Consider the following 27,125-nt stretch of genomic DNA (forward strand, 5'->3'; position numbering starts at 1 on the left):
AGATGAAACTGTAGCTTCTATAAAACCTGACAAATGATTAAACAGAACTGTGCAGACCCGAAGTAACTTTGAAATGTAACTTTTCTGAGCAACAATTTTTAATATTAGTAGTATTTAGGGATTTTGTTTTTCTCTGCATTAAGAGAAAATACGACCATCTCCTAGGAGGTTTATACCCATTTATTCTATATTTATCCTATACAATCGATCCCTTCAACACTCTCCCCTTTTTTATTCAAGTGAAAAACAATATTTATAATGACAGTCAGCAAGAAACATCATTCCTATGAATACCTACTTTACCGATATTATTATTATTTTGCATCAGAATACATGCAGCCTTCCAGGTCTTCCTGCCTTAGTACAGCAGTGCTTTTGCAGCATTATCTTCAACAACAGATTTAAATCATTAAAGTATGCCTCATCGAAGATGAAACATGTAGATTTTGAGTTAATTATTCTGGGACAGCAGCTTTTTTTAGCTGGGCAGCACTTAGAACATTTGCAAGTACACAAAAATAGCAACAAAGCACAAACACAACATCAACTAATAAAAATATATGTATTTTTACAGTCAGTCATCTTTCCTGAAGCTTCCACCATTACCAACTGGAAATCAGAAGTGCCCAAACCAGAACACTGATGTCTGTGCTTGCTGTTCTCACCAAGGGCGGGAGGCAGCTTGCAAGATGACCTTGGCAGGTACTCAGGCAAGAACACACACACAGGGTTTTCAGCAGCTGAGGCTGGCACTTTGTAAGGCCAAAAATTACAGCCAGCCTGGTGAGAGGTGGAAGTTTATCACAGCTCAAGCTAGCCCTGCTTTTTGAGATGGGCTTTATTGTACTGAGAAGACAAAGAGGGATGTGGCTGGAATAAAAGGCAAGCCGCCAAACACTGTGCATCATCTTACAGGGAAGTGAGAACTCCCCTAGCTGTTCTCCATGAATGCTGTCACTGCATTTGTAGGCACTTGCCTAGTTAAGATCAAAAGTAATCAATGCCAATGCTGTACATGTAACACTGACAGCGTAGGAAGAAAGAATGGTTTCTACCACACTGTTTCCCAGCTGAATGCGTGTAATGGGGGGGAATTATCACAAAGACCCCATAGACCACGCCACAGAACCGGAGCAACGGAGTTCTCAACTCACTGCCACAAACCTCCTGTTACACATGGAGATGCACGAGGGGTCTCTTATTAAATCCATTTCCCGCACATGGTCTTACTGCCTCAAAAAATCAAGTTTTTTCCATCAATTTTAGTTAGGGCCATAGCGTTTCAGAAGACTGAGGCTTTGAGAAAACAGTTGCACTGGTAGGAAACGTTCACAGCACTTCTGACAAGATGACAAGCTTTCTGCCCCTGAAACTATTATACCAATGCGGGTTCATCAAGCAGCTCTTGCAATAGTAAATTATAGTTGTCAGTTCAAAATCAATTCTTTGTAAATCCGTTTGAAAATTAAGGGTAGGATTCTCCTCTGGGATGCTTTAGTTTTCACTAGGAACATACCCGTGTATTTGTTCAAACAGTATTAACACGGCAAGAAGCTAAGCTTACCTTTCGCCAGGCGTTCCAACCTTTTGCCGTGTTCTGGAGGAATAGCATACCTAGGAGAAAGTCAGAGAAGAACAAAAAGTCATACCGCAACCTAAAAACAGTGAAATAAAAAAATGGGCTAAAAACAACCGTGGTAGTAACTTTCAGCACAGCACAAGTACAATTAACGTCCAGAAACATAACCAAAAATTGAGGTCTGGAAGGTATCAATAACACGACTATAACACATGGAGGAAAGAAAGCCAGTATTCCCATCAAAGCCCTCAGACACGTTACACGAGGTGTGATATTTGTCTGCAATTGTTTAAACACAATCACAGGACTTCATAAGGTAGAAGGATAACTGAGGTGACAAAGTGATGATACAACAGAAATAATTCAGCACAGGGAACAGCAGGCTTGGTTTCCACAGGAAAGACAGCTGCAAAATAAAACCATAAGGCCGTGCTAAAGATTAACAAGTAAGAAATTTCAGAGAGGCTGAGAAGGTGTGAGGGAGGGTCTGTGTGTATTGGCACACCTACAGGAAATGAAGATAGACATTTTTGAAAGAAAACTGTGCAAATCTTTTAGGTTTTATTCAAAAAAGTAAGTACTATTCAAAACAGCAGTCAATCCTTGTCTATGTGCTGGATTGCACTGTCTGATGTGAAAGGAACAGAATTAAACTTTTAGGTAATTTTCTTGAAGAGGTGAATGGAAAAAGCAGGGTCTTCTGGGGAAAACAGCATTAAGGAATAAAGGGAACAACTTCTAAATATTTTAAAGAAAGTTTTGTATGAGTGATGTAGAAAGAATGCAAAAGAAGTTTCAGATGTGTTCCCCCTCTGCCTCCCAAAAAAAGTTCTTAGTTAGCTTACTGCTCTGAAGTTATATGACCTCAGTATTCACAGAAGCAAAATTCAGGTGTCAAGATTTTATATATTCAGGCTATGAGGTAACTGAATACCATGATATACTTAAACATGTTTAAAAAGATGACAAAAATAATGTCAGTGGAATTTTTTAAACTGTTGTTTACATACTGCATCAAATTAAGCGTGGCTCTCATACTCGTTTTTGTAACAGTAAGAGAATTTTGAAAATTTATACGTGAGAATTACATTTATTACTAGCTATAACTTCTGCACAATGTGAATAATAAAAAATGAGTTATTTTTGTTATTTTCAATAAAGTTGTCAAAACCATCACGTCCCATTATAAAAAGTTGAAAACAGGATATTGTAAGCAGGCAACTGCGTGATCTCAACAACAGGTACACAGTATTGCTCTACTAATGATAGCATCTCTCAAAATTTTAACGACTTTCAGCCCGTCCCCTTGCTCAGCTTCTCAATTTTCACCTTAAAAGTTTATTTACAATGTAAGGAGAAAGAAAGGAGTCATATCCCATATTGCTTTTGTCCACAAACAAAAATTTACCTTTTGTGATCTAGCAGGTTAGAAAGGATAACCAAGGAAAGAAATCACACATAGGATGCTTCAAGAAAGATTTAGACATTAAGCTGATTTAAACTGATGGCTTAAAAAAAAATCTAAGGGAAAACACTATGTAGCACCTAATCTTATAAAATAATAAACATAGCAAAGGGCTCCCAACATCCTCTGACCAAAGTTTGACAGTGCCTTAAATTGCATAATTATCAAACAATTCAATTTCATTTGTCTGGGACAAAGCTAGTAACTTTCATTTTACAAAGACCATTCATCACTGACATAAATGTGATAAAACTAATCCCGATCCAAAGCTCCTTTGTGGGATTAATGTCCCTTAAAACAGGGAAATGAGACATTCCATTTCTTCTGGGAAAAATGCTGAAGGATTGGGAAAGAACTAATTTATGGCTACAAGGCTGCTGATGATTAATGTAATATCCCCAGTCTACAATGCAACCTTCACTTAATTAGTGTCTGTAATTGGGAGTTGTAAAGATAAGATTAATTGAATCTTGAGGATGTTAAAAGTTTAATATATTGGAACATGGTTATTGTGCTATCTGAAACTGCAGACCGCAAAAAGCCAAGCTGAGCTTTGGAGAGCAGTCCACGGAGAAACAAAGAAAAAGGACTTGTCTGGATAGAAACCAGCAAGAAAGGAGGAATTTCCAGCTTATAAACAAGAACTATATGTAATAATAATATACAAATCAGAATAACCTACCACAGAACAGCCTCTCGGTAATAGCTGACTTCAATTTTATAAATTAACTTCTTTGTTTGGACCAAGTCTTTTAGGAAACAGAGTCTATACATCCTTATAAACGTATTCCTAGAAATTCACAAAGTTAACTGTAGAAGAGAATTAAGAGTAGGTCAAATTCTGCTTTAAGTTGCACTCACAAATCTGACCGATTTACATAAAGATAGGCAATAAAGAAAGAATTTGGGCTGCTATTTAAAACCAGTAATAGAAACAGAAGGCTTCTGCAAGCATTGCACAGATTGAGCTAGCTAGCTGTATATGATCAGACATAAAATGATTGATTACAAGGTAGAATAACAATGGAGGTGACATGGAAAGATTAGAAATTGCTGCAATCAAAGGAGTATTGTAATTGAGCATATAAGCATCCACGAAGGGCTGCCTTTTGTGTAAGACCTTATGGTAGCATCCTCCCGCTTTCACCATGAAAAACAGCCAGGCACTTATTAGGAACAAAATACTTGACAGAGGGAACTGACAAAGCACTGTCACTGAAGACGATTTCTTACCGTCCTTCTTGCACCCACAGGTTGGGGTTCAGATCAACAGCAAAATATCTTTAATTCCAGAGACAGCTGCCAAGATTATGCATGGTAAAGCATATCCAATTACTTCCTTTTCTATATGCATCACTTTGAACACTTTGAGATTTTTTTTTTCATCAAACAGTAGGGTTCTTTTTCCTTTAGTACCCCAGCCCTAACACTAAAAGAAGTAGGTTTCCTCTGGATAAATACCAGAAACAAAACCCATCCTATCGAAATCTTAAAAAGGAAAAGAAAAAATAAAAGCACATGTAAAACTGCTTCCTTTTTCTGTCCCATTCAGATGATAGCATAAATGCATTCCACAAAGACATGAAAGGAGAAGAAAAAGCACCTCGGAACAAGAAAAATACCAGTGGGACTTCTACATCAATTGGTCAAAATAGACCACAGTCTCCATTAAAGCTCTCGAACTGGGCTGTGTCTAGAATAGGAGGCTGACAACTACCCGATGCTTCACCACTGTTGACAGAAGCACTTTCATGACACCCATCTGCCCAAGTAAAACTGACTTTGGAGTACAGCAGACCTAATTTTGACGCAGCCTTCAGCAGACATTTCTTTCCAGCCACAGCAAAGATGGAGCAAGGATTTTCTGTCGTCCCAAACAGCCACAAAATTAAAGAGAAGCGATGCTGGCAACATAAATATTTTAACAGCCCTTATTAATAACTATCTTTTTATAGGCTACTTCTGCTTCAGAGAAAACATCTGCAACAGCCAACAGAACACACGAGCGCACCAAAAACGCTGACCTTGAGCCACTGCTTCAAGTGCAGTATCTGTCCCTGCTGGTTCATCTAGGCTCCCCAGTAAAAGCTAAGCTGGTGCAAACAGTGCCAAACCAGTGACTGTTCTCAGGTGCGTTAAACTTCCAAATAACTGGGCTTGCAAACAAACCAAGAGACTACACCTCAAGTACATGCTCCCAAGGGTCAGGGCAGCCTTACCTTGGTTGGCTGGTTCAAACGGCCAAACTTAACCCAAAAACCTGCCACACAGCAGTTTGCTGAATTACTGCATGAATAACGTCTTGCTGCCTTGCCAGGGAACATAAGATTTACAGGACGGGAAAAAAAAATCTCAAGATAGAAAACTTACAGCTATATGACTCAAATGTCATCTTACCCTGAAGTCAACAATCTGAAAGTAATATACTGATCCTTCTAAATTACCTTTTCCTACTCTTTCTACTAAAACAAGAGCAAGTCCCTGAAATAGATTAAGTATCACTTCTACGAAAATGGAACTTACTGTTCTACATGAAAGATTTTCAGCTTCCAAACTTGTTTCACGAAACCTAATTCCAGCATATCTGATCTCTATTTCCGTTTAATTTTCTGAGTTCTTGACTATCCTGCAAACCTGATTCTAATGGTAATTACCAGACATCGGGATGACGGGTCTAGAAGGTACATGCCCCGAAGCCACAAATGCGCGAGATGATCATTCCCATACAGTGGTAAGCTTGCTTTTGTTAACAAGTAATAAGTTTAACCGGACAGTCCCCTTTTTATCCTTAATGCAAAAGATCCCTCCTATTTGCCATAAAGGATGTCATTAACGGTGTAATTTTCTTGGTGTTTTGTTTATTCCCCTGGAATGGCTTGATGGATGTGGATAATTATCAGACTATAAAAGCCAGCAAATGTGCTATTTTCTATCGCTCTAAATCATCAAACAAATAAAGTGTGAAACAGCATTTTTGAATACAATTTTCCCCTCTAATGGCTTCGAATTATTATCGGGAACAATGAAAATAAATAAGCAAATGTCTTGTGAGTTAAGAATTAAATGAGTGTGTAAGTGAAAAAGAAAAAAAAAAAAAGAGTACACCGGCCATCCTGGGATACAAGGACTGGTTCAGAAGCCATTAAGGGATGACATAAGAGGGAATTCACTACTGCAATGTCACCGCTTTCTGGCATCAGATGTTCTTCAGGGGCTTTCCAGCCTAGCTCGGATTCTGACCTAAGGCTGCCTCGCCAAAGTGGGGGATAGGGATGGTTCAATTTTGTCTCAAAAGCTATTAAAACATTTTACCCATAAAGCACTGCTGCCTCAGGCAATCCTCAGCCCACTCATGCCCTCCCCACCAGTTTCTCCTGGTTTAAGGGACAGTTCTCACCTGAAGCTATCATTAGCTTTGGCAGAGCACCAGAGCATCCCGTCCCTTAGTTCAAGCTTCCCTCAAAGCTTCCAAGACCTTTTCTTGCTACAGTTGTGATACACGTGCACAGATTTGGATAGTTACGACACCTTGCACGTCAGCAACCTGGCCTCTCCTTCACCAAAACGGAACAATTAAGCAATTACTAGATTACCGAATCGCAAGCGCCCGCTCTCTACTAGGGATTGGGCACCACGGGCAGAGGTTCAGCTGCAAGCCTTCGGAAATGTCACTTCAGCCCGATTCCTGTTAGAAGGTAAGAAAGTTAATTTCACAGTGTCTGAACAAGGTCTGGCCAAACAGGGCGCACACAGTTTAACATGCTATAACTACTGAAATTAGGAACGCAAACAAAAAGTGAACAGCACATTTAAAATGCCTAAGACCATGCGTCAAGCTGGGGGTTACTTATCTGTCTTCAAAGCAGATTTAGTTGTGTCAAAAATATTGACCCTTTGAAGATTCAAATGCCAACCTACTCTCAGTGATGACAGGCAGAATAAAAAGCTATTATTTCAATCTCTGTAAGATAAAGTGTGTCCATAAATGCGTAATCTGAACCTTAACCTTCAACATCTTTAGCCTCCCTGACAGCAGAAATGCTTCAAAAAAAAAAAACAACACAAACCAAACCTTAGTCTATCAAGAACATTTATCACCTGATAGAAGCCCCTAAGAGCCACTACTACACGCAGAGGAGTTCCTCGCCTGCAAAGTTCACATCCTGTTTCCAAGGCCTATTTTTTCTACAAGGTAAAGTATTTATAATACATCTCCTAGCAGTGTCAAAATAAAGCTCAGAGCAATAATCAAGAGTTTTTCTGCACTGTTCTTAAAGTTGGTTTTGCAGTCTGTCTGGAGAAAAGGCATTTCAACAACAAGAATGGATTGCTCCTTCATCGCGAGCACTGTCAGCTCCCTACCCTTCACAGTCAGCTCTCTTTTTCCTCACCTTTACTGTCCTCCACGTTTAGTAGCCCTGCATCCCTTTCTCCCTCCCAATTTGTTAAAAGACAGCAATCAACACCCCTTCTTCTTCTCCTCATCGGTATCTGAGGTTATCCAACAGTGAATTTGCTTTAGGTATCCAGTTTCACTTCTCACAATCACCATTTGGAAAGGAAAAAATCTCTGGTCTCCCTCATCTGTCCCCCTCTGTTGTGTCTACTCTGCATCAAGAATGCAAACACGTGCTCCGGAGATAAGACCGCACATGGATCAGAGAGCTCCTTGTTCCTAGGAAAAAAACCTTTATTGAGTGTCTGCAGTTTTATCTTTAATGGATCATTTTACAGGACAATAGATGATGGAATTCAGTATCTTTAACCAGCAGTGTCAATGATTTCAAATAATGACATTTTTATTGAAATACACATAGGAAGAAAGATAAACACAGAGGTTTGGGAGTATCTGCTCAAAAAGCCATAATAAGGAGTAAATAGGTAATGACAGAACAAGATTACAACCACAGGAGCACACCAAATCAACCTGTCTTCTAAAGCTCAGAGAAAAATGAGCTCTGAAGACAGCTGCTCAAATGCAACCCTATGGGAATGAGCACAGGAAGAAAACCAGGACAAAACCTGCTCAGAAAGGTAACAGTGAGCATCCTCAGTGCTTGTGCCGTGGAGGCTATTTCACATGATAAGATCCCTCTTTCATTAGCATAGCTGTCTAATTATCAACCCCACTGCCAACCACAATACCGAGAAGTGGCAAGTAATTTTGCTCTTAACAGAACACCCAAAATGAGAAACCTCCTCCTTCCCTTAAGGAACTGACGTCTGTGCAATTACAACCCCTCAGTTTGTTCTGCAGCGCCATTAGGCAGGATATTTCAAGGCACTCTGGACTTTGTATCGAATCCTAATGGATCGACTGTTGGAAGATTACCAAAGGTTACCAATCTCAAGTCGTTAAAATCACTTGTTAAAAGGCTCTTCCAATCTTAAAGCTACCATGAGCTAGAAATAGTATTAGAGACAGCTTCAAGAAATAGCATTACACAGCGGCTTTTTAAAATTCTGATTTTAAAGCAATAAACATTTTCAAGAGGTGCACCTGAACTAATAACTTCAAAACATGCACAAGACAACCAGACAATTAAACATTTCACGTTGTTTCACTGACCTAGAACTAACCTAGAACTGAGAATATGAGAATAAGATTTTTCCAGAACTCAAATGCAATTTTTAAATACTATTTTAAAACAGGGAGTTTAAATATGAACAACCATCTGGTCTTGGAAAGACTACCAATGTAACAGTCCAGTAAGCTTCACAGCAACAAATGCCAGGCACAAAGCACAAAATTACAAATCACATTGGAGTGATTCTACTTCCACATGCACAAAATAAACCCAGTCTGCTTCTGCATGCAGTGAATGAGCTGTATGAAGGGGGTATTTTACTAAGAAAAGGTGTTTGGGGGAAAACATTATGAAATCATTTATTCATTCAGTTTGGCCAAGAAGATAATTAGTATACAATTCAACAGAGATGAATGACTATAATATGCATCCTCTTACCATTCGCTGTTATTTGTTTTGAAGAACCTGTTCACATCACATTTATTTCCCTAAACTGGTAATCAGATTATTAATTACTGGTTCCTTTCATAATGGAAACTGTACCAACACAAAAAGAAGCGAAGATTGTGCTTCAAAGCCCTTACACAGTAAAAAGACCTCAACGCAACTCAAGAAACCTGGAGAAAAAGAGGTAACCAGGGGAGATCACAGATGTTTTATCTTGTGCCAACTGGCTTGTGAGAGCTGCCTCCTTTACTGGGCACCAGCACGTTTGCTCCTGCTCACTGCTTTCGGAGAAGAATACAGATAGCTTCCTAAAGCAGACCAAAAGAAATCTGTTTGTTAGTTATGAAAGGTATCTTTGAATGCAGAAACCCCTTGTGCTAGAGACGCAATGCCACTACACACATTTTCCTTTTGGAGGAAAAAAAACATTCCAAAGATGTAATGATCCTCAGCCACCAAGCGACGTTGTTATAAGCCATAGCAACACCTTCTCTGAGGCCAGTGCCAATGCTCCATGAGCATCAGAACTAGGAGTGCTATAGCTAAGGTCTGATAAAGATCGGTGACACAGCTCGTAAAGGTTCCTGTGTTTCATCTACTCAATCCCCCTTGCCACGCTGACTGTCCAGTTGGAAACGAAGTGGCTAGAAACCCAGCACAGACATTACTTAGAACATTAACTAGTTAACAATCGCACAGCACTCCGACGACGCAGAGTGCTGTTTAAGTACTGTCATTACTATAGGCTTCTGTTATTTTAAACTACACTTGTACTGCACTTGGCGTCACCCAATGTCAATTTTCTCTCCTGAGCAAAGAAAAAAATCCCCACTGATTTCTGCCAATGTGGTAACAAAACGTGGATACAGACAAAGCTCTGCAGTACCACTGTCAGTTCCCTCTCGTCTAACCAACCCGTTTCAGGGCCACGCCAAGCTGGAATTTGCAAGCTCGTTCTCCCACAGGGCCCAAGTCAGATCATGCTGAAAGAGTTACGTGAAGCATGGAAGCTCATCTCCCTCCCATCTTGTCTCAGTGGCAGAGTGCACCGTTCAAAAGGCTCAGTTATTAAAACCAATCTGTGATCCTGTCAGACTTCCGTAGATCTTCATTTCAAACCAGGCCTGAGCTTTGAGCAGACACTTTCAAAACGCAAGAATGAGTTTCAGCAGGAGCCTTCTTGGATCAAAGGCACGCTTCTTTCAATCCAGATTGGGACTACTGAGCTGTGATGAATTATTAGTGCTGGCGGAAACGGCAGCACACGCATTAAATGCTGGAGTAGGAGCCCACTTGAAGACACCGCTATAAAAATCAGAATGAGATCACAGATCAGCATTACCACCTCTCAAGATCATTATGGAAGAGCACAAAGACGAGCCATAGATTAGAAGGATCTTCACTTTGCTACGCTCAGAACAACCACTAGCAGGCAAACCCCAACTTGTATGAGTTTTTAATTTCAAGAAACTAAACACACACAAAAGAGATGGATTCAAAATGCATAAACTGAAAAATCAAATGGTATCGAAGTATGTACTAATACTGTATCTTTTGCAGTGGATTTAGGCAAGAAAATACGAATAGCAAACAGAGCAGAGGTCGTCAGCTGGGAGGAGAAGGAGAAAAAGCACTGATGTGACAGAGCTGCGTGAAAGGAGCAGAGCGAATGGATACCAACAGCCAGCTGGCTGGCTGAGGTCACTTCACCCATTCTTACAGAGCAACAGTCCCTCCTCGGAGGGTTTACGTAGCTGATCCCATCAGTCCGAGTCTGCTGTGGCCTTCACGGCATTTTCTCAGAGTTAGATGAGAGTGACTGCAGAAAGGCAACATGCAAGTCCTACCTGCCCAGAGTACCATGCCTCCCCTGCACCGTGAAAAGTTATCTTTTAATAATCTATCTACAACAGTGTAACACCACAATAAAAATCCAAGTCCATTAGAAAGAAAAATCTCCACTATTCCAACTGCAGGCACCTGAGTTGGAAGATAACCCCCATAACACGTCTCTGGGCTCACAGTGCTTCGTACAGTTTCGTTTGATGACTTAACTACATTAAAAACTCTCCAGTCCCTACAACACGCCAATCCCTCGGACTTGTAAAGCAGCCTAACAACCAGCACCGGTCCCTTTTCAATGAGGGTTACATCATCCTTCAGGCACAGCACCACCTCCAGGACAAACAGCGCCCTCAGCCCTAGGGGAGCCTGGAGGAAGGCTCGTTTGAATATCAGTAGCATAGTGTGGTTTGTATTGATTAACTAATGACTGCGGTATATGAGGCTTGAAAGGCTGTATTAATAACTCACTGCTGCACTGCTCTCATTTATCAGTGAATTACAGGGGGATGCAACTCTGCATCTCAATATATCACTCCTTTCACGAATCTCGGAGCAAAATCAACATGCACGCGAATTCTCAATGCAGAAACCCAAAGCAGCTTTCACCTAGCAGTTGTGGAAGATGTAGCAGAGTGAAAAGCTGCTCTGCCTGGTCATACTTTATCTCCCTTTCCTTTGATTTCTTTTAATGAATAGCAGTGTTCCTTCCTCTATCCCTTTTATCAACAGAAAAGGGTCTTGCTTTTGCCAAATCTGCCCGAGAGTAAATGGTGTTGCAGTTAATCTATAAATCAACCATCACCATAAATTCTACTTTTTCAATCCAAAACTGCAAAGCTGTAAAATAGATTACATGGGATAGCAGAGGCTGGAAGGAAATTTGTGAGCTGCAAGGAGCCCCTCGCTGCCAAATGGCCTTCCTCTGCCTCTCCTTTCTCCCCCACTCCACCCCAACAAGCCAATAAATCTCTACTGTCACAGAGTGGAACGCACAAACAGCAAACGTGCACACCCATTTGAAAACAAGCCAGCCTCGTACACTACCCGAGGAAGGCTGAAGACCTTGGCGATCAAGGGGGGTGAGGGAGAAGGCTGCAGAACCTTCTTCTGAATTCCCTAAAGCAATGGGGCAAGGAAAACTCAGAAAATAAAGATAGACTCTGTATGGAGAGGAGAAAAAAAAAAAAAGCCAGTGTACCAATTCAGAGTCCTCAGTTGCCTCAAGAGCAGAACGCCTCTGTGATTACAGCTAATCTGCCTTAAGAAACTCACAGGATCTCCAGGGTGCGAGGGTTACTGAGATCCCAATAATCAAGACTTATAATCACATCTGATCAATTCAGTGATTCAACCGCCTCGTGCAACGGCTCCCTGAGGGAATGTGATAGTTAGAAGGCAATAGATGATGCAAGGGACAAGTGCCCTTCCCCCCTGCTGCCATACAATTCGGTATCAAACATTCAATCCAGCTGATTTAAATGGGATTACATGAAGCCCACAACAAACTGTAACATATGTGAGCGTGTGTTAAAGCAGGAGGATGGCAGAGAACACCACGCAGGGGAAACAGGGACAAGGACCCCACGTCCCGCATTGAAAAGAAAGAATGAGAGAAACTGGAAGAGTGGAGCTCTGTGCCTGCATTAGGTCATTTTATTTCCCCAAGATAGTTTTCCAGGGATCAACATTTTCTATCCTGGAGGGAGGATAGGACAAGAATTCTGACTAAGACAGCTGCAGTGCTCCCTAAGACAATAATGAAAAATAAAATCAGCAGTAAGATGCTCAGCACTTGCATATCTGCAGCTGCTTTAGTATATGCTATTAGCCAAGAATAAAGAGGGCTGGCTCCTTGTACAATCCACTCCCAGGGGAACAAACATGTTTTGCTTTATATCTCCCGTTATATCACTCTTAGAAAATATGCTATTTCCATATTGTTGGTGGCATCAGTAACAGATACTACAAATTTATTAAAACGTAGATGTTACAAGCAAGTCCTTCCCTGGACTCGTTTTCCTCAGTTCCAACAGAAAGACTTGGCCTGCACAGACATCATTGCTAGAGAAGGAAGAAAGAAAGTAGAAATTCTAAAATACTGTAACCAAAGTTTTCAGGTAATTCTACATATTTTCAAGGAAGCAGTGTTGAGACCTTTACAACACAGAATTCTAGAGTGGTTTTTAAAAATGCAATTCTATCAGTGACCAATGCTTTCAACTAATCATATTATTTTAAAATTCCTTCAGTAATTTGTCCTTAATTCTACATAAACTGCTGTTCTGGCAAAAGTGTACTATGTGATATCAAAGTCAAACAGATTAGGCATGATCCACTTTCAACAAGGGAACGTTTTAGAAAGGAGACCATACAACTTAAAAGCTAAAGCTGGCTCCCTCTCTTAATTAAAGGGGGATTAAACATCCATCATGATAAGGAAACAGAGACATTTTATAGAAATTGATTACCATCCTCAGGGTCACTCTGGTTTAACACCTGCAGTTTCTGAGAGAAAGATTACAGTGTAACATCCCGCTAATACTTACAAAAAATATATCAAATATTGTTGCAATATGGCAAGACCAGTCACAAAGCATCTGCGAAAGATGACTTTACTACCCGGTCAGCTGTCATCGTGTTGACAAAACAAGATGGAGACAGTACTGCCTCCTACGAGTATTCAACCAAATTCACGTTGAGATTACAGGCATTTCAAGCCTCCTTGGGTACTTCCTTACTACGGGAAGCCCTGCAAAGATTGGTATTGCATTGGCTTCTCAGGGGCAAGGGACATGAAAGGTCTCAGCACTGCTGTTTCCAAGAGGAGAGCCTTTCCGAGGCTCTGGGCACCAACAAAACCAATTGAGGCAGCACTGCTCACCGCTCCGTAAGGTGAGAAGTGCTGGTTTGTGCTGCTTTGGCAGTATTAGACCATGGGGCTTATTTTGTTACCCTAAATCTGTGTGATTACTACTGCTGCAGCAATTCAGAAGTGTAAAACAATAACCCTTATCTAACACAGGAAGAGAACCTACATAACTGATATGCAAGACCACAACCCACATCTATGCACTCACACATTTTTGTAGAGATGAAATGAAATGATGGTGGAGTATCTCAGTGTTTAAAAATATGCTTTTGAAACTGCAAGGGCTGAGACGCATACATTCCTCAGTAAAATGCCATAATAACCATGAAGTATTATACTTGGCATTCAGTTTTGTTGCTTCTGTCACTATAAAAAATCAGTCCTCTCTTAGCGTCATTTGACAATATGCTCTATTTTAGATCTCAGCATATGAATGTACAAGGTAATTATACATAATATGTATAATTGATACAGTAAAAACTCCTACCACAAGAGGTTTAATATAGGGCTGCAAAATGTAATACATTCAAACTTCTGGAAAAAAGTGAAGACGGACTATGAAAAGGTTGTAATTAAACTACTAATGTGAGAGGGACATTTTATTGTAATTTGAGAAACAAGCAAGCAAGAGACTCAATCTGGCAGCTCCCTGCCTGAGAAGCTTAAAATGAAGTTTCACAACAAATTCATGGCACGTTTGATGGATAGTGCCCACACCTTCCATATTACCTCTTCAGTCTAATCTGACTTATTTTCTAGTTAAGTCAACAGAAGTGTGACTACGATGTAGACCAGATGTGTACACCTGAGAAACAGAGCATCAAAAAGATGATCAACTTCAATAATAGGCAAATATAATCCTACGGGGCCAGTACAGATATCTTCGCAGAAGCAATCATACTGGTTAAAGACAAACAGTGCTCATTCTTCTTGGTATGAGACAAAACTAAAGAAATAACTTGCAATCTACAAGCACAGATAAACCATTTAATGATAGTGGAAGCAGGGAAAAAAAGCTGTCTTCCGTTACCCCCTTTCCTCTTCCCCCATCACTGGATGACCCTTTACTGCTGCAGTACTCTACTTAGCACTGAACAACATTTTAGCCTGCATCCCCAAGAACACAACACCGTGCAGAGAACTCATTTTGCTACAGTCTGTTCTACTCAGCTTACGGAAAAGGAAGGGCACAAGAAAGTGTTGGCAGCAGGACTTCACTGCAGTGAAAGAGACACATTAATCAAGGAGTTGTATGACCACGCAGCTGCTCATTAGGTTGTACAAAGAAGTCATCTTCAGTTGTTGAACCATAAATGTTTATTTCAACTCTAATCCCACTCCCCAAAGTACCTGCTTTGCAAGAGGTATAACCTAGAATTCCAAAGGCAGAAATAAATACATACATGCAACATAATCCTTCAGTAACTACCCTCCCTGACCTGCAAAAGAGAGATTGCTTTTGCAGCTTTTGTCCACTGAGGTGGCTTTTTACGGTCTGACTGTATCCAGACTTCCCTGAGAAGGTACTTCACGTCTTCCACAAAAAATAAACATGTCCATTTCTCGTCCAACTCACTTGGATGAGGTCTGGGAACTAACCGCAAACCGCCCTATTCCTTTCTCACCTTGTCTTTAAAAAGAAACAGAGCTGGTGGCTTCTCACTGTTCCCACTTGCTACCCTGCAAAGCAGGGCTCCGGTTACACAGCCTGAATTAAAGTAGCCCAAGATAATTTATGAGGGACATGAAGAAAGAGTTATGTTTTGAACAGACAATTTTGAGGCAGAATACTACCAATATACAGAGTGCCTGGTTTCACTATATAAAAATCTCTGACAGCCAAACAATAACTCTGCCTCTTATTTTAGAGCTCAACCCCAAACTGGTAGACTTCGTAACTCTCCACACTCCTGCTATTCCCTGAGGTGCTTCTAAGATGATCACTGTCAGAGTCAAAGAGTCTATAAAAAGGATGAAGGAAGCTGGGAAATTTCCACAGCGGTAGTGCCAGAAAAAACAGAACTAACATTTTAGCCATCTCCGAGTAAAGCCAGGCTGCACCACTGGAATTTCATCGCTGAAGTCCACGAGCTCCCCCAGCTGACCTTTGGGATCACTGCAACCGTATCCAGCAGATGGGCTATTGCTCATGTGCCTGGAAAGTTCCAGTCTGCTCAAAATGGTATTCCGATTTACCCCTCAAAAGCCCATGCTTCTTCACAGAAGAGCTTAAGAGCTCATTAACAGAAGTTGTCAGCGTGAGAAAGAAGAAAGAAATGACTTGGGCAAGTGACATACTCTTGCCTGCTGCTTCGGGGAACAGCAAGAAGGCCTGCCAAACCAGCAGTGGCATCCTGTCACAGTACATCTATTTTTTGTGTTATGCAATTATCTATGTAAGAAGCTCACTTGAACAGGAAAATGTTTTACCCAAAACACGGTCTAACCTCAAAATCCTCATTTTTCCCCCACCATGTAAGGTTTACAGAAATAGTTACCATAAAAAGACCTGTAAATCTGGATGAAAAAATCCCAAAAGACCTTCAACTGGATGAAAAAACCCCAACCTCCCCTCCCTCCTTTTAAGCACGGTAAAAGTGCCTTCTTTCCACGCACCTCACCCCCCAACCAGGTGCATAGCACATCCCTGCTTTGATTTTTAACCAGCAAGACTTGAGCTCTTTTACAAGAAGATTTTATGATCTCTTTTCTCCATTTATAAGCAGCAGTGGCTGAACTTTTCAACAACTAAAATCCCTCTTAGGGAATATCAGGTGTTCCCTAGCATCCCCCCTGAAATCCTCAATAGGGTTAGACAGAAATAAAAGCTACTAAGAGCTTCTAAGATTTGGTATTTGCCAGACACGATTTTCAACCTACTATTTCTAGTTCTTCCTGAATCTTACCCTAATTCATACAAACATGCTACACACAGGTGTTTTGGGCTTTCCTTCTTGGAGGCTTTCTTTGTTTTTCTACTATGCAATCTGTATTTTCCACAGGAAAAAATAAAAAAGCATAAGAACATAAGGAAAAGACATGGTTTTGCACAGATGAGGCAACAGCTTCACACAATGAGTTTATCATCCTTATGACAGACACAATATGTTGCTATCCACATATTGTTATTTACAAAACTCAAAAAAATTAACCCAAACAACAAAACAAAGAAAAGCCACCAACAATGACATGAAGATCCTAAGATACTTAGAAGCAGAAGTTTAGTTCAGACCACAAACACTTAGCATATATTTCATTTAGTACCTGTTCTCTAACTTTTGCTCACAATGTCAGAGCTTGTTCGTTCCTAAGCAGAACAGCCATTATTTGCATGTCGTAACCTGCCTCTCTTTTCCAGGTAACCTGTTCTTATTTTTGCTTTTGAAAGAGAACCCTCTGTTCTGGGCCCAGAACAAAAAACAAGCAGAAGACAGGTGGAGCAGAACTCATAACACGTAAGTATGGAAGGAGTGGTCAGATACAACCATGACCACGCGACACTAATGCAAACCTCAAGGCCAGCCACCTGTACAACTCCTAGAGCAGCTAACTTGCGTGCGCTGACACCGCCGCACTAAAGAGGGGGCTTTGCTGATGGTCACTGCCACGCCTGTGCAAAGGAGAGAAAGTGGGTCTTGTGTGCTGGTGGCACCACCTACCGGAGATGAGGGCCTAATAAAAACAATTTTGAATGAACTGCTTCTAAAGATGCATTAAAAAATTTGACAGTATCTAAAATGAAAGCATGTCACATTTCATTCACAACCCAGAGAGATGTTTCTTGAGATCAAACTTGTTTAACAGAGGCATCATAAGCGATTCTGCAAAATCCTCATGCATCGAACGAGGGAGACTAAGAATCACAAACGCTGTGGCAACAAATTTCCTGACATGTTGGAAAGATTTAAAATGTTCACATTAAGACTATAGCTGAATGTTACAGATCCAGCCCCTCCTTCTACTCCTTTTCAAGCCTGTGGAAGAACACTATATCCATTCATCATCGCATCTTTGCTGTTGGTAGCTTTTATATGCCTGCAGGCACTAACAGCCTGGAGATATGTGGTGTCACCGGGGACTCATATTGCAGAGAGATGGGAGGATCTTGTCTGCCAGTGCCAGAGCACAATGACAGCAGTTTCACAGTGACATTTAAGCTCTAATTTGCACGCAAATGTCAATATTTATTAGTCACATCAAGATCTTCAGCAAAGCTCTTCTGGGTCGCTAAATCTCTCTGGTTATATTTTTAAACAGGAGGCTTGAGAAAAAAGAATACTGGTTCTTGTTAACTTATTCCAGACTTCCTAGCTTCTTAATTTCATCCTCATCTATTGATTACTTTTGTGTAAAGTTACTTCCAACTGGTCTATGCATCAAGTGTTGAAAAATGCTTATCTTTATTCTAAGAACTGATCATGAGAAAGGAGCACTTGGACCTACCTTGTCCCTGGATTTGAAAGCATATTTATATATCTAAATAATGGAAATTTTAAAGTAACAGATGTTCCCTGCCTACAACACAATGCAAGAACAACAGCCTTTCACTATTAAAGGGCCTCTGGAGCACCTATACATTCTTATCATCGTTTGCTCATGTGCATTAGTTTTCTAAGAAGCCCCAGATGTTGAAATCTGTTTTAATCATAACATCAGCAAGTGTCCCTAATTCTGCTACTTTTCTACAAAGTTGGGAATTAGACCTCCAACCTAGTTAGCAATGAAGAAAATAAAATTGCTTTCAAATGTAGAGTAGAAGAGGGGAAAAAAAACAAAGTGAGAGATTAGGTAGGCCTTATGGAATCGGGTAGACTTGCAGAAAGGGATTTGGCAGTGATCTCTAAGTACAAGAGAAAGTCAGCATCTATTCATACTCTACCACTTACCAGGATTTTGGCTCCCCAAAATGCAAGTAGTTGATACTGTAGAGATCCATGTCCTCTGTATGCCAAGCAAACGTTGTCTTCCACATCCCGAAGTAGAGGTACGGAGTGTTTACACCTTCTATAATAATACCACACTCATGTTCCACCATGTCTAAGAGGGTGTTCAGATTGCCAATATTCCATTCTTCCACATCCTATAATACAAAATAAATGTTTTGTACTGGTACATATCAGGACTTGCTATAGCACCACAATAGACCACAGCTTCGTTTCAGAATCTTGAAACGTGGATACCCTAGTGTTACCCTGGAGGGTTCCTCTATTTGCATTAATTCATTTCTACCTGCTGCCAGAAAGCTTACTTTTAATGTTCATCAATGATCATGAAAAGGATGCATTACCACTACTTTGTGGCAAAGGGACTGATTACTAGCTATATGTATTCTCTGAAGAGGCACTTGTACTCTGTGATACTCTACTATTTAGTAACCGACCTACTAATAAACTCAAGATAAACTAAAGGTAAAAACCACTTCTCTCAGTGACATTCCATCCAGATGCTCTTCACCTGGTGAACACGTATCAGATGATGACAAACACTAGACTGAAACGTAGCCAAAGTGGCAGAGGATGCTACATCAGCTCAGTGCTTCAGATAAAGAATAGGGAAGACAGCTCTGTTATTATCAATATTTAAACAGAAAAAGCAGTAATAGGAAGTGTTCTCAAACTGGTAGCTGCTTTTCTCTACTTCAACATAAAATATAAAAGCCAAATAAATTGATAAAAATCTTTAACCTTCAGATTGCCGAAATAGTGTTACTATCTCCGAAAGGAAACTAACAGTCTCTTTTAGACCTCTTTCCTCATCGTACTTAACACGTAGGCAAGTAACTGACAGGTATGCAAGCACACCCCAGCTTCATCCTTTCTCTGGAGTAACAGCTAAATAGTGAAACTCAAGCTGTTCAATCTTGAAACTTTCTAAATCAATCTCAAAGGAAAAAAAAGAAAAATATGAGAGGAAGGGACTGAAGAAAGGAAGCAGCTGAAAAGTGGAAAAGTGACAAGAAAAGTAGGGCAGAGAATGATTTTGACAGATCTATGCTTGCAGCAGTATCTGTAACTGGACAACAGGAAATGTTCTTTAGATGTAACTAGTAATCCAATTATTTAATTTCTGCTTAGAGGAATTTTAACTTCACTGAATGAAACAACATACATTTGCTATGTGCAGAAACTACTTCTCCTAAAGCTTGCACTTGGACAAGAAAGTGCTCAACAGAGCACCAAATACTGGGTAACTTTGGTGTCCGTGGCTGTGAAAACTTCAGAAATCTTGTTTATTCCAATTAATTCCATATTACACCACATTGATAATAAAAACACTTTTACACCAACACACAGTTTATACTGTGGACAATCACACAACGCTCCAAAAGCGAGGCAACTTTCTACTCAGAAGAAAACTACAGAAGAGGGGCGCAGCTTTAAATTAGCTGCCTAAACACAGTAAGAAAACAAGCAACCTTTATCATTTACAGTAGAAGAAATCACACCACAAGTACTTTAAGCAGAGGATGTAATTTCACCAAGGAAAAGACAACACAGTTTGAATTGTAACATAAATTAGCACACAGATGTGTTATGTCCTAATGTAACTGTCTACAGAGAAAAAATCCAAATGTAAAGAGTTTAGTTGTATCAATTACCGAAAAACTGCAACAAGGGATAACAAAGTATTTCTGATGAAGGGCCCCATTCCTTGAAATGCCGCTTTTCCAGCTCTCTAAGGTACAGGGGAAATCTCTATTTTATTCTCTCTTTAAATAAACTAGCAAGGAAGAGATCAGGAACAGCAGAATACTTTTAATTTACCCACATACCATCATATAAATTTGGAAATATCATTAAACCCAGATCATTATCACCCGTCCAGTTTTCTTTAACCTTTTATGCAAGTGTAATAGTTTTCTGCCACGTTTCCTAAGAACTCTTTCAAATCCCATTTTCCCTCATTTTTCTAGAGAAACTAAGCTTTCTCAGGCTTCATTGCCTCTATTATTCAGCATCTCTAGGGGCAGTGGAAAGTTTAGTCACAATTTCCTAATGAGTGAGAAATAAAGATGTTGTTTACTTTTTTTTTTTAAGTTGCTAAATTAAGCAAATTCTAAATTACTGTTCCTTAATAAGTTACGAGCAATAAAGGAAAGTCAGTGAACACATTAAAAAATAAAAAATAATGAGGAGCCTTTTACTTACTGCGTCATATAGTGAGCCGCTGATATCAGCCCCATAAATTGGTGAGACAAACGTGAGATTCTTCCAGTACTTGCGCTCCAAGTCTTCAAAATCTTGATGGCGTGGAGTACAATACCTGATGAGAACACAGAAGAGGTAAGGATGCAACAAGTCCCAAGGAAGACTCACCACAGACATAAAATGACTGCCAAGAAGAGTGCATTTCTCAGCACTGTGAGATGCCGAGTTGGAATTGCCATTCCCACCAGTTAACATTACAAAAAGGCTACGCTATAGTTTGGGAAGCAGATTCTATACAGCACACAGTAAACTGGACATGGAGCATGTTTTTATAGCATCTTCCATCTAATTATCTCAAACCAATGTACAAATTACAGGAAAATTATCTAGATTTGTTATGACAACATAAAAGCATATTAAATTCAGCAAGGGGTGGGGGAAGAGCAAAGAAAAACGTAAGGTGGACTAAGGTCACGTCATAATGCGTGGATAGAGCCCAGCACAGAACTCAGGTCTTTTGTTTCTAGTCCTGCAACGTACACTAGTAAACTTTTCTTCTCTCTTCATTTCCTAGTGGCTGTAAAAATAAGTTAATATTCAAAGTAGGCAGACTCAGGAGGTTACTGAAGATGCATCTCATTTTTAATTCTACTCAGATTCATGTTATTTACTGCCTTTTAAATCTTTCTACAAAACCTCTTCGTGCGTATGGACAAACAGGCTGAGCATTTAAGTGAAGCATCAGATCCTCATCCTAATGGTGCATAAGGTGAAGTTATCACAGTTTGCTGAACACAGGCAAGGAACTTGTATAGGCTGTGTTAGCAAATTTCAGAGTTGATTGCATGACATCAGTAATGCCTGAGATAAAACTCACAGTAGTCCAGAGCTCTGGGAAAGCAACTCTGGAAAAACAATGCAACTGCAGCTTGTATCAGTTAGCTTGTCCCAGCGAACTGAAGTGTTCCCAATGTTCCCATGTTCAGACGACACTCATGCTATTAATATTAGCTCAGGCACTCAAATATACTCATATTTGTACCTGAGCAATGGAACACGTTTCCCAGAACATCCATTAATAGACCAAGAGCTCTTCTCAGAGCCCCAAGCCATTCTTTTCAGGCAGATTCTTAGCCAAATACTGACTTCAAAGAATCGTTCTATACCAACTCCCAGAAAAAGATCAAAGATACACCAACCACATCGAGTTATGAACTTGTTTGAGATTCTGGATGTCAACCATCAAGAAAAACTTGTTTCCTCCAAAATGCTTCCTATTTAACAAGGCTGACGACATTTTCTTTTCATTTTGTTTTCAGGCTTTCTGCACTACTTCCCCATTCGCAAGGTGAGCACACTTAACACTAACATACTTCTCACTATTAGCCAGACGCCGGTACTCTCCCACAGTCATAGGTTTCTTCTGTATGTTATACTGGGTGAATAACCCCGACTGGCCAGTAACCACCTGCTGAATGGGAGCTGGGATAACCATATCATCTATGTCATCATAGGTTTTTCGTGGCTTCCATTCCTTGGGAGGGATCACCTGTAAGGGAAAAAAAAAAAACCTTCAAGTTCACAACAAGCAAAGAACTTTTACTAGGGAAAACAAGTTTAAATGGAAGGTATTTCACCCTGCTGCTGCATGTTATCAGATAACAGCAGCATCTCAAATAACGAACACATATGACAAGACACCTGTTCTGCAACTGCTTAAGTACAGTACTAGCTGACATGTTTAGAGGGCTGGTAGCCTGCCTGCCAGCAGTCCCATCAGTACGGGGTCACAGGAGATGGCCAGTGAACGAAGAAAAGATCCACAACTATTGCAAGGAAATACACTGCATGCCAAAAGGACTGTACATGCTTTCCCTCCAGAGCAGTGTTCCTCTCTCACCTGCCATTCCACAAAGCTGCATCAAGGCTCAAGCAGCTTTACTAATATGCTGTAACTCTACAACTCCGCAACCTTTTATAGTAGTCTACATCACTGTTCCATCCAGAAGTTCACTGACACTAGGGGGGGAGGGGGGAGATGGTTGTTGCTGCTTTGTTTGTTCATTTTTAAACCAGGAAGGGTCACAATCCTGTTGCATTATTCCTGTTGGTATTTCTGCATTATAGGGGACACATCAGGAGCCCAACATCATGGGTAAAGGGTAGAGAAGAACAAAAGAAAACAGGGGAAAACACATCCAGGAATAAACACTGCTCCAAAGCAGTGCTGAATCTGGAAGAAAAAGCTGTAATTTTAAAGAGGAGAGTTGCCAATAATTCTAGACTCAAGATCAGAGAACAATCAGTAGAACATTCAGCGGGCATGTGGAATGAAAAAAATAACAATAAAAAAATCTACAATCTAATTTGGTGTAAGGATTTACAAAAAAAAGCTACGGGAACGTGAAGACAAGTTATTGATTTTTGTGGGCATGGTTCCTTTAGGATATGATGAGCCTTCCACTAAACAGCTCTGAACTGTAGTTGCAGTAGAGACACAGAAATTAACTTGAAATGCTGAGATTTAGTCCTACGGGTAATTTCTTTAGAACATCTGGAATTCACCAACAACCTTTATTAAAATAATCTACCCTAGCGGACTCACAGAACATAATTGCTAGTACACTTGAGTGGACAAGGAAACATTACACAGAGAGCTTTTTATCAATACTCTGCTCTACTTAGAACTATAATAAAAACAGTAATTGACGTATTTTAGAAGAAATAACTATTATTTCATGCCTAACAGCTTTACTTCTCTGCTGTGCTTTATTAAGTTCTGCTAAATACCACGTTTAACAACTACCTTGTCAGAACAAATGCTCTCTCAGCCTATGGAGTAACATGACACTTCCACAGAAACAGTCCAAATCAGTTCTATTTTTCTTCCAAGCAGTCACATTTAAAGTATTGGAATTTAAAAGTGTCACAGAAGATTTCTCGTAATGTTTCATCAGTTTCAGCGTAAAGACATGAATGTGAACAGGAGGCACAAAAAGGTTTCAGAGCTGGCCGGAGAACTATTTCCAAGAGATCAAAAAGGCTTTTGGATACCTTTGGAAATCACACGCACATACACAGCACATTTACAGGTATAGATTCAAGTTAGCCTAAGACAGTAGCTCAGAACATAAAAAAGGTAAGAGCAAAAAGTTTGCATCCATTCATATAAATATGACTTAGGAATCTTGTCCCCATCCAAACCTAGGTAGACTTGAAAAGCTTGATCCTTTACCCCAACAATCTGGGGGGGAGCTGAAAACGTCAATATTTCTCTATTTCCAGCAATAGACTTGGGACATGGCAATACCCTTCACCCATCTCTGTAAGGAATGGGAATATTCTTGCTTTCCAGTCTGGGGTCAGGAGAAGACATTCTTTAAATAAACACTTCTTTCACTCTTATGAAAGGCCTGTAACTCCTTTGCCCTTCCCCTCTGTAAATCAAAACAAAGAGATTGCAAGTACAATTTTCAAAAACGTACTCCGCTTGACCACATGAACAAAAACTACTTCTGAGTGCACAGGCACCTCACATAAAAGAGTCTCAGGCAGGTAGCCTTCAGAAAGCTCTCAGCCACTGGAGCTAGGCGAACTGACCTTGGCAAGCCCTGCTCGGTGAGCTCCTTGAGATTCAATGTAAGCAATGTACTTCCCGAAGTCCCGAAACTCCTCGAGGGTGGGACGAAAGGTCATGATCTTACAGCCAGGGTTCTGCGGACTCGGGTTTTCAGACCCCATATTTCCTGTACGGCGGCAGCACCTTAACAGTGAAAACAAAAGGGAGAAAAAGAAGAAAGGCACAAAAAGATGGTAATTAAAAATTTTTATGTGCTTTAGTAAAGTATAGAAAGGCAACAACATATTTTTCATTTCTCTCTCCCCACACCCAAGAAAGCATTTATGAGTAGCATCCTCTACTTATGAAGGGTTTCTGACCAAAAATCCAATTAGTCTATTTGATAGCAGGGCCTTAAGAAGAGTGAGGTATCGGGGAACTCCACAAGGTGTTCTAGGCACTTCTCCATTGTTTTTCTGTGAAAAGACATCAGAAGCTGTAACAAGTGACAGAACTCACTTCTAAAACAGATAAAATCACTGTGGTGAATTCTTATTCCCATATAGGAGAATGCCATACTAATGTGAGTATATTTATTATCATGTAACCAAACCTACACTTGAGCAGGCCAGAGGAAACAATGATGTTAGGAATACCAGTATCACTTCAGAGTTCAAATATGGCCTAAATATAGCACGTAGACTTGACATCAGGCCCTTCCACTCATCATATGAAATCGTGTCTCCCCAGGATGGCAGTCAAGAACAAATTTCTCAGTATCTTCAGCATCTATGCAGTGCATGCATGGAACTAGCTGCCCCTCACAGCTCCCCATCAGAATGCTTTTTCCTTTTCTATATTTAGTTGTATGTTGCGTTTTTTGTTTTTGTTTGTTTGTTTGTTTTGTTTTTTTGTTTTTTGTTTTTTTTATTAAAAAAAACAGCTTTGACCAATGTATTAGCACTGTATTAGCAATGTATTTCTTCTTTTTTTTTTTGGTGCTAGGCTACATAAAAATTTTAAAAGGAGTTTGGTTTTTTAATGTAATTTCCCTACACTTTGATTGTATTTGATATTTACACAGACAAAATTAAGAGAGAGACTATCCATTAAAATATCTAGATGTTCAAAGTGTCTCTCAATACAAAAAATAAAATTGCTCAGTTTACTTCAAAATTCACAAGGGAAAAAAATCCAAAACAATTCAGGATGCAATCCCAATTTTGAAAACAAACCTTTTAAGGTTACTTTAGAAACTCATAAGGCAACCAAAACGTTTTAACGGCATTTCAGTCACCAACACAGCCACAGGACCATCCTCCATGTCAGAAAAGCACCACGGCGCTCCCGCTGTCACCAGAGGGCACCACGGGGCTTTCAGGGAATAATGCGAGGCACAGCAACGCTACGGCAACTGCGGCTTCAAAATCACAAGTGGGCTGGGATTTAAATTGATTTCGACCTAGTGGAAAAGTATTCCAGATGCTACTAGAAGTACTTGTCGTGTTAGGGAAAGAAGAAAGAGAAACAGACTGCTCTGTCATGGCTTTAATCAGAGTGCACGGCACAGAACTCCTGCTTCTTCAGAGACAGGCAACTACTGAAAACATCCCACAGAGATGGACGGACTCGGCACCCAGCTCTCCTGGGGCATCAAGTTTTCCTTTCCAATTCTAACTGGGTTAAACACTTTTCCTTTCAAAGGGAAACAAGAAGTTTTGACTTGAAATTTCAGAATATTTTCAGAGTAACTTTTGCATCAAATTTGTTTCAGAAGATCGGTCTGCCAGCCTGCGCCCCTCCCCAGCACAGCCCTCAAAGTAATTCCAGGCCTAGAAGCGAGCCGAGACTCTCCTGCGTCCGCGGTGAACAAACCCAAGCATCCCACAGCATGCCTGAGCAAAATCAGCCTAGTAAAAAGCTGTGGATCCAGTCCCTCAGCTCAGCACCTCACAGATTCCCACAACGACTGCGTTTCTGACAGAAACCGCTGCCGGATGAGGAGACAGATGGCCCTGTGCCGGCCCCTCCACCTCCAGGGTGACCCTGCCTGAAGAGATTTCTGACTGCCTTGCGGAAAAGATTTTACTGCGTTTCAGGGTCAGTACTTGAAAGATAAGAAATATCGGATCTATACCTACACAAGTGTTTTCTAGAAACATGAAAATAGCAAAGAGCACCTCCTGCCCCTGCAGCTGAGCAGGGCCCGGCTCAGCGCAGCCACAACGCAGGCGGTGTTTGGGAAGGCGCTGCTCTTCGCCAGCAAATGGCGGGGCTGGCCCTGGTGAAGAGTCCAAAGCAAAAGAAAAGCCAGTGTTGGAGAAGCGGGGGACACAGAGAAACCATCCCCAAATTCCTATTCAAATGCAATCGCATTGAGGATACTTCTGCTATTTTTAATGCAGGACCAGAAATGCCACGGGGCCGCACAGCAGGAGCGCAGTGTCGCGCTGCATGCAGGCTGCTCTGGCATATCTGGCCCTGAGAGAGAGAAACCCGAATTCCTTCCTGAGGAGAAGCCATGCCAGCACCATCTGCTTCAGGGAGGCCTTCCCAGTATTTGCAGCTTTGCCCACAACCAGGAAAGGAAGAACAAGAAAGAAGTAGTTCTATCCCATCTTCTCACAAAGATGCCCTTCGGCAACTTCAATTTTTACTCAATGAACCGGGATAGAATAGCCCAAA

At 40.6% G+C, this 27,125-nt stretch overlaps 1 protein-coding gene across 12 annotated transcripts in view; it reads right to left on the reverse strand.

Moving 5' to 3' along the window:
- KDM4B (lysine demethylase 4B) overlaps window positions 1-27,125 on the reverse strand; it is a 91,422-nt gene that overhangs the window by 54,064 nt on the left and 10,233 nt on the right. For 10 of the 12 annotated variants that reach the window (XM_050715627.1, XM_035567721.2, XM_050715624.1 and 7 more), the window contains exons 2-6: window positions 24,482-24,644; window positions 22,255-22,430; window positions 20,882-20,996; window positions 18,620-18,813; window positions 1,565-1,614 (exon numbers count right to left, since the gene is read on the reverse strand). In XM_050715627.1, coding sequence (XP_050571584.1) covers window positions 1,565-1,614; window positions 18,620-18,813; window positions 20,882-20,996; window positions 22,255-22,430; window positions 24,482-24,622 — 676 coding nt within the window. In that variant the 5' untranslated portion in view covers window positions 24,623-24,644. Of the gene's footprint in view, window positions 1-1,564; window positions 1,615-18,619; window positions 18,814-20,881; window positions 20,997-22,254; window positions 22,431-24,481; window positions 24,917-27,125 lie in introns of all 12 variants that reach the window. The other 2 variants (XM_050715628.1, XM_050715629.1) reach the window with 1 other exon arrangement.

This window comes from Cygnus atratus, chromosome 26, assembly GCF_013377495.2.
Source record: "Cygnus atratus isolate AKBS03 ecotype Queensland, Australia chromosome 26, CAtr_DNAZoo_HiC_assembly, whole genome shotgun sequence".
NCBI classification, from domain to species: domain Eukaryota; kingdom Metazoa; phylum Chordata; class Aves; order Anseriformes; family Anatidae; genus Cygnus; species Cygnus atratus.